General features: G+C 35.7%; 2 protein-coding genes across 2 annotated transcripts; one reads left to right on the top strand and one right to left on the bottom strand.

The window, feature by feature from the left end:
- Nucleotides 1-5,043: 5,043 nt before the first annotated feature.
- Nucleotides 5,044-8,038, bottom strand: LOC113318878 (tRNA (adenine(58)-N(1))-methyltransferase catalytic subunit TRMT61A-like). The gene is made up of 4 exons (XM_026567161.1): nucleotides 7,938-8,038; nucleotides 6,311-6,799; nucleotides 5,740-5,984; nucleotides 5,044-5,408 (listed from the first exon to the last, which is right to left on the bottom strand). The coding sequence occupies exons 2-4, from the start codon at nucleotides 6,760-6,762 to the stop codon at nucleotides 5,167-5,169; spliced, it is 939 nt and encodes a 312-aa protein (XP_026422946.1). The 5' UTR covers nucleotides 6,763-6,799; nucleotides 7,938-8,038; the 3' UTR covers nucleotides 5,044-5,166.
- An 889-nt stretch (nucleotides 8,039-8,927) lies between these two features.
- Nucleotides 8,928-11,135, top strand: LOC113317428 (DNA-directed RNA polymerases I, II, and III subunit RPABC5). Its single transcript, XM_026565549.1, has 4 exons — nucleotides 8,928-9,058; nucleotides 9,194-9,252; nucleotides 10,651-10,745; nucleotides 10,865-11,135. The coding sequence occupies exons 1-4, from the start codon at nucleotides 9,023-9,025 to the stop codon at nucleotides 10,888-10,890; spliced, it is 216 nt and encodes a 71-aa protein (XP_026421334.1). The 5' UTR covers nucleotides 8,928-9,022; the 3' UTR covers nucleotides 10,891-11,135.
- The last annotated feature ends 4,190 nt before the right edge of the window (nucleotides 11,136-15,325 follow it).

Raw genomic sequence — 15,325 nt, 5'->3', positions numbered from 1 at the left:
CTTTATACGGGTAGCTGCTCCCATCACGGTAGGGCGGAGTTTGGTCTACTTCATGCAGGTAGTTCCCTCCATGGTTAGTTACATCGTGGATAAAGTATGGGTAGCCGTTAGGCTTACGCACATACGGGTTAGATCTGATATCATGATGAAATATGGGTATCCAAATCAAAACCAGTTGGAAATAAGTGAAGTGACCATACAATTATACGAAGGATCCAGACAAGGGGTTTGGTCTATGTGGGACTATTATCCTCAACAATTATATCTCCTTATAATCGTCAAATTCTCGGTTGCCCTGAACGTTCTTGGTCTTCTATGAGTGCTCTTGATTAACATAGCCTTATATTTATCACAAAAGCGACCCCACTTCTCACTCATATAGATTATCTCCTATTTGAAGTATCCTTCCATACTTTTCTTAGTTAGACTAAGCTATAGGAATCATTAAGAGAAAATCTCAACCTCTAACCTGAAGGGCAACACTGTTTCATCATAGAAATGGGAAGAGATTAAACTCTCGCAGTGTTTCCGAAGAGTATGAATTTACAACTTGATTGTTCCTTTTGAACCTAGATAATCATGGGATTTCCAATCGGTAGGTTAGGTTGTTGTTTTTTTACTCAAAAAGAGCAAATTTTATTAGAGAAAAGACCAATTCATCACTAAGGAATTAATGAAGTTAGTAAAAAAACAAAAAACAAAACTTAAATGGATGTAATCGCTAGGTTAGGTTTCCGCTGTAAATACTCTATATTTGAAGGCATTAATCCTATTTCCCTCGATGATGCAATTATACGCTTTGTAGAATTCGTATCCTTTGCCGGCTTGATACAATTTTCATTCATTATTTCTTTAGATGTGCGCACATTTGAGAACAATTGCTTTATGGTATTAAGTTGACATCATATTTATAAGAACATGCCATAATACTATCTTAGGCATCAGACATTTTGATGAATTTATTTATTTTTATTTTAATACGAAAGCTTAAATTTATTGGATTAAGAAATAAAGATGTCTGATTGAACACAATACTTCATCCATTGCAGCAAGGAAGTGTTCCTTCCTGTACTACAGGAATTAACTACTGCATGTTTAGCTATTACGTTAGCCGTGTTATTAGCCTCTCTTGGAGAAAATGAACATTTCCAAGAGACAAAACTATTTAAAATATAAATATTGTCTTATATTATGTTGTTGTGAATCCAGTTCACCGCTCCTTTGTTTCCATTTAACGCTAAGACAACATTTTGGCAATTTTCCTCTAAATGAATCTTCCGGAATCCCCGTTCTTTTTCCATCACACCGCCTCAAACATTGCCATAGCCTCCGCCTACTCTGGGTCTACTTCCCTTGTAAAGATGCATCGAGCTCCATACCAAGTACCTGCATTATCTCTACACATTAGTCTAATTCCAAATAACCTTGTAGCTTAAAAAACATCAAAAATGTTTTTGTGGTATCCTCAAAACCATTATGTTATGACAACCACCCCCACAATTTTGTGGTATCCCGAAATTTTACAATGTGTATGGAACTTAACACTACTGGATGCCGATTCTTTCAAGCTTAATCAAATGAACCAATTTCTTTCTTTTTGGATTGTATATTGTCTATTGTCTACTGGTCACCACATGTACAGTCACTAAGTGATAGAAAATTGATCAACCTAATTCTCTAGTTCATTTTAATGTCTCCAACAAGATATATTAAAATAAATTTTTAATCCTTAATAGCCAAACTATCTTTTGATAGCTAATTCTTTTTGACATCACGGTTCTACTGATGTCGTCTCCCAAGATACAACGATCACGCCTTGTAGTAAGTAGTATTACAATACTACTCGGCCGTCGAATGTTGACAATTACTGTGCTCTTAAATTAATGACTCTGACTCTTGACTTCAAAACTTGTTTTCTACTTCTCAAAAAATTATAAAAACCCATACAAAACAAAACTAAAAGATGGGTTTATATAAAGTCAATGGTGACTCTACAAGGTGTCTTTTCACCAATAGGTGACTGACCGTAGCAAATAATGACTCTCCATAATGGTGAAAGGCATAACACAAGCCTATCTCTTGGAGTTTAATATTTGAAATCAATTTTTACTCACATAAAAGAATCTTAATCAAAAATTTCAACTATGAAAACGTTTTGTATTTACAGGAGAAAATAAATGTTACAAACCAAGAACTAATACTTATATGAGTGAAACCATACAAGATTTAGAATGCAAAAGAAAGATAGACGAGAGTACTTTGAGGGGCTCAAACCTCCAGTAAACATAAAGTGTTTTAATGTAATTCGATTCATAGTTTCATCCTGCCACATCTCGACTTATATAGCCAATACAATTCCAAAAAATAACAATAGACGTCGCATTTCCGGGTACACTACTAATACGTTTCCAACTTAATCAACATAAGCATGACTCATTCAACTACGACTAAAAAATGTTATTCAAATTTAATTACCATATTATGACTGTAACATCTCCCTCCTCCTTAAGACAGACCCTTGTCCCAAAAGGTTATGTCAGGGTATTGCACTTTCAAAGCTACATTTTCTTCCTACATAGCTTTACTTGGGGATAAACCCTGCCAATAAATAAGAAACTCTTGCTTGTTCTTATTTGTGCGTCGATCCAGGATACTTTGAGGTATAAAAACTATTTACCCCATCATCCACGCTGGCCTTGGGTAAATCAGGTTACACACTAGCGTTCATACCAATCTTCTTCTTGAGAAGAGATACACAGAATATAGAGTGAATTCGTGAGCTTGCTGGAAGCTCAAGTTTGTAGTCGATAACACCAATACGTTAAAAGGACCATAGTACCTTGTTGACAGTTTGGCTCTTCAAAATCACAGAAAGTTTCCTACATGGTTGTATTCTACTAAAAATTCCCTCTCTTTGTGCTTTGAATCATAAACCTTATTCAATTTGGATTGAGCTTCCTTGAATTTATCTCTTATTTATCTTACTATTGAATCTCTAGCCATGAGTTCTTGCTCTACAGACTCCACCTTCACGGTTCCTGGGATATAAGTTAAAGGAGTAGGAAGTGGACGACCATAAACCACCTCAAACAGAGTGCGACCAATTGTTGTATGACATCTTGTGTTAATACTCCGCCCATGTTAACCACTTGGCCCATTGTTTGGGTTGAGAAATAGTAAAGCGTAAATACATTTCTAATGCGCGAACTACCATACTTGGCCCGTACGTTTGAGGATCATAGGTTGAATTGAAGTTGAAAGCAGTACCATAAAGCTGAAATCATTCTTTCCAGAATGCACTTGTAAATGTGGGATGTCTATCACAGGCAATTGATCGAGGCATTCATGCAATCTAAATATATCACTACAGAAATTTTATAGCTATTCCAACAGATGTATAAGGATGAGATATGGCAGTGCATATTTTGACAACCGGTCGATTAAGACAAAAATAATAGTCTTACCGTTTGACGCTGGCAGTCCATCAATGGAGTTCGTACATATGTTCTCCCACTTCATTCATCAGTTTCCAAGGCCCTACAGCTTCCCCTTACTCTATTAACTGAACTAGTCGTTTAAGAGAAGGATCTGACTTATTTTCACCTTTCACCTTTCACAATTTCAATTCAATTAGGAGACGGAAGTGATATGACACTACCTTCTCCTTGTTCGAGTTGAGTCCTCCTAGAAAGCACTCACCAATAATATTTTATTTTCCTTTCTTATATTCAATGGTAAAATCGTATCCCATTATTTGTACAACCATTTTTGCTGAACTGGTGTAGTAATCTTGTGGGACCAGAGATGCTTTAAACTTTGATGATCAGTCATCACTTTAAAATGTGTTCTCATCAGATACAATCACCATTTTTGAATCGCCAACACCAACAAAACCTTACTAAGATTTACCCAAGCAGGTACAAATTTCATCTCAGCAATTTTTTGCTCAATCAAAGCATGCCAAGGACGAACAAGGAACAATTGTTGAGAAATATAGACGAGACCATATTCAATAACGGCTAAACAATCAGTTTCATCATCAAATTCAAACACATACATAGACTCACCATGACCATCAACCCCTTGACCTTCCAAGCTCTCTGCAAAGCATTCTTCATCGACGTGTAAGGCCAAGCATAATGGTAAGTGATATCCCTTAGCTATCCTTCTTTGAAGCGTAGCGAAATGTGCCCAAAAGTCACCTCCCTATGAGAAAAAGGCTTCCCTTAGCTAAACAACACGGAAACTGAGTTTCCATGCAAATAGTGCAAAACGGGAACTCAATTTACGTTTTTTTTTTCCTAAATTTTTTACCACGAAATATTTGTATAGGTTAAAAGATAACTAAGAAAAAAAAGGAGATACAACAGGTTAAAAAAATATGTTTTAGTAAATAAAAAAAGTGAATAACAAAAGTTTTAGGGTAAAAGAGTGAAAACCAGAAACAGATACTCAATATCCGTTGAAATCACACGGAAACTGAGTTTCCGTAAAGTGAAAAAGCACATAGAAACTGAGTATCGATGTGATTTTTCTTAGCTACAAGGCGCATCAGATGTGATCAACTTTAAAGTGTAGCTAAGAGATATCGCTATTCTAAAGCGATATGAAAAACCATAGTAGTTAGATTTTGCTACGATTAAGCTATCACAGATGCTTACATGTTTAAGATATTCCTCAACATCATCAAAAACAACATAACAAACTTCTTTCCTTCAACCAATCCAGGATTTTCAAAATCCAAAGAAGCATCATGAATTATCTCTAACTTTTTAGCAAACAACTCAGACCTAGTCTTTGATCTAAAAACCTCAGGACCTTCAGATCAAGAACATCTCACTACAGATCCCTCTGCATTGGGAGGAATTAGGTAGAGAGAAACCCCCAATTGAACTCACAGATCCTCTATCCCCATCCATGATGGAGGAGCACCATAATCAACCAGAAATTGAGAAAAAAAAAATATTCGCCTTGACTTTTGGCCAGAATCGCCCAGGCCAAGTCAAATCCTCATAAGCAAACTTTTAGTTTTTTTCACTAGCATTTAAAGGAAAAAAAGAGCACATTATAAAATGTATAGTCTATCAATTGAAAAAAATAGGTTACACAAATTACAACCAATTTACTAAATTAATTTTTTTTTTTTCCTTTTGAGTAAGAGCGAGATTAAACACATTTCAATCTTGCAAAGGTTAAATAACCAGTGTAACCCCTAGATTCCCCACATGGGTTAGCCATTGGTACAGAGGAACCGGATTTTTCTACCCCATTGGTACTTCCGCGTGAACGTTGCCTCCTCTTGCATGGTAGAGACGGCCCAGGAGAACCAATATCATCAACTCCACCATGTTCTAAATTAACTTCTCGAACTTCATAAGTTCGAAGTAAGATTTCAAATGTTCTAATATCTACACAAACCAACAAGCACAAGGAACTTTTAATCAGAGGATGTGTATATATATTAAGGAAATTAACCATGGAACACTCCGAGATGGAAAAAATTGATGCTTGCCACACTAGATAACATCCACATGACTATTCTAATATATGCTAAAAACTTAGAAGTTCCGATATTTACAGCCAATGCAGCAGAAGGAAGATTATGAATTGAACAATGGGCGTGGTGGTATTGGTGGGTGCGGAGAACTAGTTTGTCACTTGTTTGCTTGTGAGACACCGATAAGATAGTCTTAGTAGGGTTGTTTGTTGCAACAAAACATAAAAAGACGAATCACTTACCAGTAAAACTTGTCGTAAGGGTCTCGCATGAACGCTGAACTTGCTCAATGCAAGGAGAGAAGGAGCACAAAACCCCATCTTGCTTCAACATTTTTCCTGCAGAATGTATGACCAGCCAAGGTTGGGGCAGATCCAGGAAGACTGAATCAGCTCGTCCACAAAACTCATCAGGAAATCCCTCGCCTTGAATATCTCTAACTCCAACAGTTATTAAACTACTCACGCCAGTTTTCTCAAAATCTTCCCTATACACAAAATTCCAAATGAGATTTCAATATATCCCACGAGTCATTCGAGGTTGTATCACGCTCTAATTTCACATACAAGCCTAACTTCATTAAACTAGTGTTTACACTACAAATTTTTGCTTCTTTCTTCCATTCAACTTTTCATGCATACAATTCAAATTACATATTTTTTTCATCAAACTAAAACTTTCATCGATACTAAACTAACCTTTCCTTAGTCAAGCAAAAATTCAACATATTAACTAAACCATGGAAAATAAATTTTTTAAAATAATTAATGACACTTACTGGAGCAACTGTGAACAAACTATTCTAAATCTTACCTAGCTTGAGTAGCCCTTTGTTCGTGAAAGTCAAAAGTGTAAACATGACCAGTTGGAGCAACAGCCCTTGCAAGTGAGGTAGTCAAAGAGCCGCTTCCAGTACCAGACTCAAGAACCAAACAGCCAGGAATAACTTCCAAATATGATACTACAAAAGTAATATCCGCGATATACAGAATCTGCGTCCGATGACTTAAAGCCAGAGTCCACAATTCGGGAGTTGGAGCTAACAAGTACACGAATCCACCTTTGCTGCTTAAAACTTTGGACCCAAATGGCCTTCCAATCCAATCCGAATGCTTAAACACGCCAAACCGATTTTGAAGTTCAGACCCTTCACATACTTTAACCGGCTTCATTATATCGTGTCTCTCATAAACAATAACTAAATCTCCATTACTAATCTGGCGTTTGAACGAAAGTTTTTGCATGGGATCAATAGCTAGCATCATTTTTAATGAAATTTAGTATAGGCCAACATATAAGTACCTGCCATTAAAAGAAAACTACATTAGTAATAGAGTACTAATTTGTGGTATACAATCACTCTTAATGTTTACAAACAGCAGTAATGCTGACTGGAAAGCTATTTGGAATTTAGAAACTATTCCAAGAGACCAGACTTATATCTGGAAGTGTAGTCATGCTTATTCACATGGACTGCAAGCTCACAAAGCATGCAGGGAAAGAGTTGCATTTATAGTATGATTACAATTTCAAAAACACAACAGACTTTAGTTGGCTAAACTCTTGCTTCTCAGTGACCAACATAGAAACCAGATGCGACATTGTTTTCCAAAAGAAAGACCATTAAAGCAAAGAAACAGCAAGGAAGACAAGAAATTTCTAATCTAACACAAGAATATGTGATAGAGTGAAGGATAACATATCTGCTAACAACTTTAACCCAGTCGAGAGGAATACTATAGTTATCAGCAAAATTTCTGTCTAAAAACTACCAGCTCTGATGTCCTAAAAAATTAACATCTGTATATCCATGACTCCAATCTTACAATGCAACAGCAGTAAGACTAATTATTGATCATGCAGGTATATATAGGGAAGCAAGAGGAGTCCCATTCACCAGGAGAACAATGTAAGAACTAGAGAAACAGGAGTTGCTGCTGCTTCCCAGTAGGCAACTCAGCTTCGTTTGGATAAAGTCGAATTTGACTACAACTCGGAAGAACCATTGAAGCTGCTGGTTCGAATGTATGCACAAGCAGTCTCCAACAGGTTCCAGGGGATCAGAGGAAACAACGGCAACCAACAACTACAGAATTTTGACTTTAAATTTAATACTACTAGTCTACTACTAATGTAGCACCGAGAATCTTGGATATAATTCGTAACAAATCCTCAAAAACTTAATATGTTTAGCATGGAATGGAGGAAAACAATGTCTTTTAAATTCTCAGTTGTAATGTAGAATTTGATTGTTTGGCTACAGAGGTAGCAATTAGACAAATAGAAAACCCAATTTCTAATTCAATTAAAGTTGAACAATGATATGATTAACAAAACATATAAGCAAAGCCCTAATCAGAAATCAAACACATGAGTATTTAAGAAACAGAAATTTGCGGTTAATTATCAAGATTGTATGATAAAGTGTACTGATTTATACCTTAAACCAATTTTTTATATATATTCTGAAATCTTCTTTCGATCTCCTTCCTCTTATCCCTCTCACGACTCCGATCTTTAGAAGTTCGTAGCAATAATTCTCTTTTAACTAAACCCTAAACCTTGTTTCTGTTCGAGTTTTAACATCTATTATTTTCCTAAAATACCCTCGGATTTTCCGGTTTGTGTTTGAAGGTATAATGTAATATAAAGATAAAGTTAAGGTTATTACAGTCATTTCATTTAATCTCGATTTATTTCTTTCACAGAAGCCTAGTTAGTAAGTTCGCGAATGATTCGCGAATCATTCGCGAATTTTTCCGTATCACGAATTTTACCGTCTTATTCGCGTACGTTTGCAACTCCGAACCCAAGTCGCGTATTATGTGGCATTCCCGGATTATTCGCGAACCGTTCACGAATTTTACGTATCCCGAATGATACGTCCGCTTAATTCGCCATAAATTCTTTAGCTTTTACTTTTCAAAGATCCCATTTTTTGGGCTTTACTGCCTCCCGAGCATACACGACCGAATATTAGACGTGTTGTAATTTTTATGAAACAAAAACGACTGAAGAGATTTGAAGGTGAAGGTGAGAGAGATCTCAAACTCACTAACCAAGCATCTAAACCACCATACGACGTCCTCTTGGATAACTAATGTTGTATATATTATTAATATCATCATATTAAGTTTATTTTTTCTTTAAATAACTCACACATATGCATAAAAATTGGTCTATGACCTTATAAATACAAATTATTTGTTATATATAGATACCGAATTTTCAGAGCCGAACTCACATTTATAAATCGAATTATACACGTACGTATGCCGTTCCGAATTACTAACGAATCACGTCCCGTTGACCGAATTTTTGACCGAATCTGGATTTTACAAAACCGTATAATACTCGTACGTTTGACGTTCCGTACGTTTGCCGAATCCCGAATTGCTAACTAGGCACAGAAGTGATATAAATCGAAGAAGTGCTAGAGAGAGAGAGACAGGAGGAACAAGAACACGAGAAATTAGGGTTCGAGAAGCTGCTCGTTAACCTTTTGCTCTCTCCTCTCAGGAAAAGATGATTATTCCAGTGCGTTGTTTCACTTGTGGAAAGGTAACTTTCATTATTCTATGTCTCCTGATTATTAGGGTTTTTGTGAGTGTTTTTTCTTGTTAGGGTGTTCCCTTTAGAGTTTCAGTTAATAAAACTTTAATTTTGTTTGGATTTTTTTGTTTTTTTTTGTTAAAGGTGATCGGAAACAAATGGGATATGTATCTCGATTTTCTGCAGGCTGATTACACAGAAGGGTGAGTAGATTAGATGTTGTTTTTAGGTTTATCTTTTCTTGTTTTGTTTGGATTTTTAGTTTTAATTGCTGATTTTGCGGGTTTGAGCTCTATTTGGGATTTGGTTTAGTTTTGTTGGAGTTTGTTTTGGTTGTTTTCAAGAAAATTACAGTATGCCCTAGTCTAGTTCTTGGCAGGTCATGTACTTTAGACATCTCAGCATCTCAGTACTGAAAGGTGAGAATAGAATTTGAATCTGTTTAGGAAGCTTAAAACCTAGTGTGGATATGAAAGGATGAAAAGTCTGTTGAAGGTACTCTATTCTGTAGAGTGACACCAACTTTAGTGTTGAGATTTTGTTACCAGATTGTTACTCAAAAGTTTTTAATTTATGTACGTTTGGATTTTGCAGTGGTTCTCTGTCCAGTGTCTCACGAATTGTTATTTTAGTTCACTGTCCCGTGTTTCATGAATTGTTATGTTAGTTCACAAATTAGAACTCCGCTAGTAGTCAATTCAATTTTTGTTAGTGTTTAACTATACGAAGATAATTGTATCCGGTCTCTTGTTCGGTCTACTTATAAGTGTAAGTAAGCTTGTAGAAGGGGCAACTACACTTGAGGGCGGTCTTGAATTTTGAAACTCCGGGTCTGAGATTGTGAGTTATAGGTAAAACACGTGGCAGTCTTCTGCAATACTGGTGAAGTGTGTTTGATAAAGTTTGGGCATAGGTGTCGTAAGGTATATGAAGTGGTGCTAAGTGGCCATAATTGCTCTAGCTTAATTTTGATGATATGATTGTTTAAGTGATATCATGCTTCTGGGGAATTGTGTTGTTTATGTTTAATGCTTATAATTATGACACCTTTTCTGAACATTGAGCTTTAAAGTTGCTTCACAGATGTTAAGCGAAGGTTGATCTACTTGGTTTGTGGTCAAAATGTTGTCATTATGACTTATGAGGTTTATCTGTTTGTAAATTTTTGGTGGAAACAATTTGCAGGGAATAGCAAGAATTGCAAATGTTGTACATGGTTTTGTAGCTACTTTTTGATTTGCGCCAAGTGTTTGTGTGTTTGTATATCTTGTACAATTGTTGCTTATTACTTGGAATTCTGAATGACTCTTAGGTACTTAAGTATGTTGGGTATATTGTTTGTTATCAAAGCTTAAAACTGTTCTGCTCCCAATACAAACAAGTCAGTTTGGCACATCCTTTGTTTTCGGGGCAACAAGAAAATAAGTCAAAAATGTTCATTTTCTTCTGAGCAGTACTCAAGGTCTTTGCATTTGCATATGCATTTGATACTGAATCCATTACTTAATTTTAAAGAGTTCAGCTTTTAATAAATTTCATTGGTTTAAGCAAAACTTCACACAAGTCGGTTAATGATATCATACTGTTTAAATGGTTTCTAGAGATGCTCTTGATGCACTAGGGTTGGTGAGATACTGCTGCAGACGAATGCTGATGACTCATGTGGACCTTATTGAGAAACTGCTCAACTATAACAGTAATCTCTCTCTCTCTCTCTCTGTTTGTGTGTGTGCCTGCGTGCGCTTTCACCATAACAAAAATTATGTAGTTATTTTCTTTCAAACGCTCTTACTTACACACGGTAACTTGTTACAGCCTTGGAGAAAACTGATGCCAGTTAAATGTCAAGGGAGAAAGAGACTTGGGAGGGCCAGTTGGGCATGCTTTTTTTTTGTAAAAATGTCTCTTCTTTTTCTTTTGATGTCCGAAGAACTTGTGCACCTAACTACTCATCCTTATATTATGTCTTAGAACTGTTAGTCAAAGAACTGTTCCCCTTGGAATAGACTAATATAATATTGCAAGAACTGCTTACTGGATCATTAAAATTAGTGGGAATGTTATAAATATCCTCCATTTTGGTTGATCTTGCACAAATACTCCCGAGGGATAAAAATTAAGTTTTTTGGAGTCAACTTGAGAAAGTTGCTTCCACTTTTTGGAAGCGACTTATATAAAGTTGCGTCGTGCAAGTTGCTAGTTGTGTCCATTTCTGGAAATAACTTGTGCTAGTTGTTCCCATTTATCAGGAGGTTAGGGTATTTTTAAAATTGAATAAGAGTATATTTCCAGAGGTGGATTTTGAGGGGTATTTAAATAATGTTCCCTTAAAATTAGGATTCCTCCTTTCTTGCCTACTGAATGTTTAGTGCATATCATGCTGCCATTTCACCAACCAGTGGGATGCAACTGTGTGAGTACAGGGTTTCAACAGACAGAAGGAGAAAAGAAACTTTATACTACTATATTAGTACTCCCTGCGTCCTGGTTTACAGAAGGAGAAACAAACATTTTTTTTTAATAAAAATGTACCAAAAAATTTCTATATTTCCCACTAAAATTTTCTAATTATCAACAAAGAATTTTTTAATAAAAGTGTACCAAAAAATTTCTATATTTCCCACTAAAATTTTATCAACAAAGAAATAAAAATTAGGATGTGAAAATTAGTATATTGGATGTCCAAAAAAGAAAAAAAAATTTGTATATTAAACAAGTAATTTGGAAGATTGATGACGTACGTGGAAGTAATTTGAATTTTTTTAAGTTTTTGCAAAATCCAATTTAGACAAATAAATTAGGACGGAGGAAGTAGTAGACTGCTCCTAGTCCGAGATTGTAAAGCTCTATGCTGTCGGTGATGGTGGTGCAAATTTCAATTCAGATAAGAGTCCAAGGTGAATTCTGGTGGTAAGGAAATCAGAGCACAGTTGGCGCTAGCAAATTTTGAATCATAATGTAGTAAATAAGTACAATCATAGAGAAATTTTAGGCCATGAGATTTTAAAGGCCATGAGGTCATAATACAAATTTAAGGTGAGGGGAGACTTCGGGCCACAATGCACGGTATAGCTGCGGGTGGACCTTGTATCATCGGTTAAATTATGAGTCATGGAAAAAGATGTAAGGCCGAGAAGTAAAGTTTAGGCGGTAAGGGTAAAATTTGCCCATTTTGCTCCCATAATGGAAAGAGCAAACATGAAATATGGATAGGCAAACCAACAACAATCTGATGGTTTGCTCATTGTGTCATAAGAAAAGATGCAGGTCAAAGTTCAAGTGCAGGCATTACTTTTTCAGCTGCGTAATGCAAGAAGAGACGCCCAACGGATACATCCCAGGGCTTAATCCGACGACTCTCTTTGAATTTTGTATAAATGCTCATTTCTCACATGATACAAATTACACATTCTTCAAATCTCAAATATCACATAAATCTCCTCTAATTTCAGATTTTTTCTAAAGATGTAGAGGCCGTTATTAGTTCGTCGTGCTAGATATATTCAAGAAGAAGATTTAGCTATTTGCATAAACTATGTGTTACTAACTCGACACAATGCATCAGAAACAGAGAATGTGAATTTCTGGGAGGTTATTTACGTAAAGTTCTGCACCGATACCCGAAAATGCTATATGTGACTTGCAATGTCGTTTTTAAACAGTTACCAAAGAAGTACATAAATTTGTAGCTATAACAGGCTTGAAACTGATGTTCTGTTGGTAAGAAGATCTTTAAAGGAATAAGAAAGATGGAACACGCAAGGTCTCTCTTTTGAAGATTGTTTTCAAATCCTTAAGGTGTTGAATAAATTCAATCCTTTTTCTGTTAGATCTACCTCCACCGAGTAGTCAAGATCTCCATTGAGTAGTTAATTTGTTCTAATTAGATATAATATGTAATGGTTATGAAAGATGTAAAGGTCTACTTAGATGTAATGTAAATTGTGAATCAATTGAAAACGGAGAATAATACTTTCATTAATTAAAATTAGAATTACATTAAGTAGCATCAATAAAAGTTACAAGTCTTTCAATCTTGATCATCATGACTTGCCTCATGCCTATTCCAGTTTCCAAGACCCGACATACATCCACTTCCAATAGATGTGAGAATGTTTCTATTTCTCCTACATTTCCTCTATACTATTGAAAAACAAAAGTGGTTGGTTGAATACCAGGAGTGGTTGATAGAAACATAGAAGAGGTTGGTTTTTTTTTTTTTGAAGCATGAAATTTTATTAAAAATCTAGGGGTTACTACAAGAGAATATATGATACCCCAAGATTAGGATACATTTGGATCGATATGCCAAAAATCTACCATAACATGATAGAGAAGAAAAACGAGAGTAGCTATCTCCGGATTTGAACTGCACCGCAGGTTGATGAGGTGGATCTTAATGAGGTTGTCGAGGGTCCGTATATCTTGGAAGAATGCTTTTCTCAAGAAAAGCTGTACTTTTGAAGGACATGGAAGTGTCCATAAGAACTTGGTTGGTGGTGGTGTGTTCCGATACAATTTATCCGAGATGTCAGCCAGGCTTCCTATTTGTTTTCCGGCGTTATCCAAAACTTCAACTTGAATCTTTATCTTTGAAGTTGTGTTGAAGAAGTATTCAAGCTCTGCCCTTGATGTTTTAGTGATAATAATACTAATAAAGCTATTACAAAGGTTACTAAAACTGAGATAAAGATACAACCGAAATTACTGACTCAACCTAGGCTAACCTAGAGGTGTTTCTATTAAACTTACAAGTTACTATGAATTAAAGTAGAGTAATTGAGATGGCTGAAAAAAGGCTAAAGTTAAGAAATGGAAATCAGTTTGCCGGCCCAAAAAAACACATCGTTTAAGCTTCTTTACTAAATATTACTAAAAATTCCAAACCATGGGATCTAAAAAAGTTGTTGTTGAGTAGATTGTTGATTGTTGTGCTGAGGTTGTTGCGACTTTTGCCGACGGTCAGGTTTCCAAGAATTGTTCCTTAGTCTTCTGAAATTCTTCTTTCCGATGTTCAATTGCGTACCAAAATGTAAATGTTGAAGAAATATCCATAATAATGCGAAATCTCATAAGTCCCACTCCATAAGACGCTTGGAAGAAGTAATAAAGGAGGTGCAATTTCTTCTAACTGAGCCAAAAAGCTTCTTGAAGACATCAAACTGAACTGGCTACAATATGTACTACTTCTCGAGTATTAAGATTATTACCACTGTAATAAGCATTGCTTCATCAAAATATGTCCTTGATCTCAAACCACCAAAAGAAAGTCTCTCCAAACATAAATCCAGAATCGTGGCGAAGCACACAAACTAAAAGATAGCCTAAACTTGATTGAGCAGAATAAAACCCAATCTTCTGACAACAAGGCAAAAAATGCCTTTCAAAACTCCAATTCAGCGACGAAAAGAAATAAAAGTTAATACCATTCCTGACAGGGAACACGAAAAATTATGAATACCAAGACTAAAGCAATACGCAGAGACTTGGCAAAAGAAGGTTATGTTTAAGAGGTTGGGTGAAAGGGTTGTGAAGCATCACGTCTATTTGAAGTGGTTTCATAATTAGAAGTTTTATGAGGAGATAGCAGCAACATCAAATTAGTTACAAATTGACAACATAGAAGGAAAGGTTTTGATTCTTTTGAATCGTAAAGGGTTAGATGTGAAAGCTTCTGATCATGAAATTGGTAGAAGAAATTCTTCAATAAAACTTAGCACTGTACATTAACGGCAATATGACTTCTGGATCCTCAATAAAAAATCAATAAGGCAGTAATCAAATCAGAAACATGATTACCTTATTGTGAATGAGACTTAATCCAGTAATAACGCATCAACAACTAGGTATAGGAGATGACGGTCAAAGAAGAATAAGTACCTATTTTTCTAGTTCTTATACCTCTTTCTATACCAAACCAAATATCGAAGATAACAAGGAAATCCCATAACAAAACGCTTAAAAATGAAATATGTCAATCAATCGAAGCATTAATTGTGTGTATTTATACGGGCAAACCAGAAGATTTAGCCGAGATTCGATGGAACATGCATGATGAAATTTAGGGTTTGAGAAACCAGGGGAGAAACTCCACTACTTCTAATCTAATCTACTGAAACTAAGAAAACTAATACAATTTTTAGGATTTAGACTAATACTGCTCAGATATATTTTGATCCATGAAGATACGAGCAGTTTCGAGCTTGCCGGTAAAAGAAATTTTCTGCCTGGAATTTTGGTTAGAGAGAGTCGGTTCTGAAAGGTTGGTTGTGGTGC

The sequence above is a fragment of the Papaver somniferum genome, chromosome 10 (assembly GCF_003573695.1).
Source record: "Papaver somniferum cultivar HN1 chromosome 10, ASM357369v1, whole genome shotgun sequence".
Taxonomy (NCBI): domain Eukaryota; kingdom Viridiplantae; phylum Streptophyta; class Magnoliopsida; order Ranunculales; family Papaveraceae; genus Papaver; species Papaver somniferum.
Note: the sequence above shows the minus strand (reverse complement) of the source record. Positions and strands in the feature narration are given on the sequence as shown.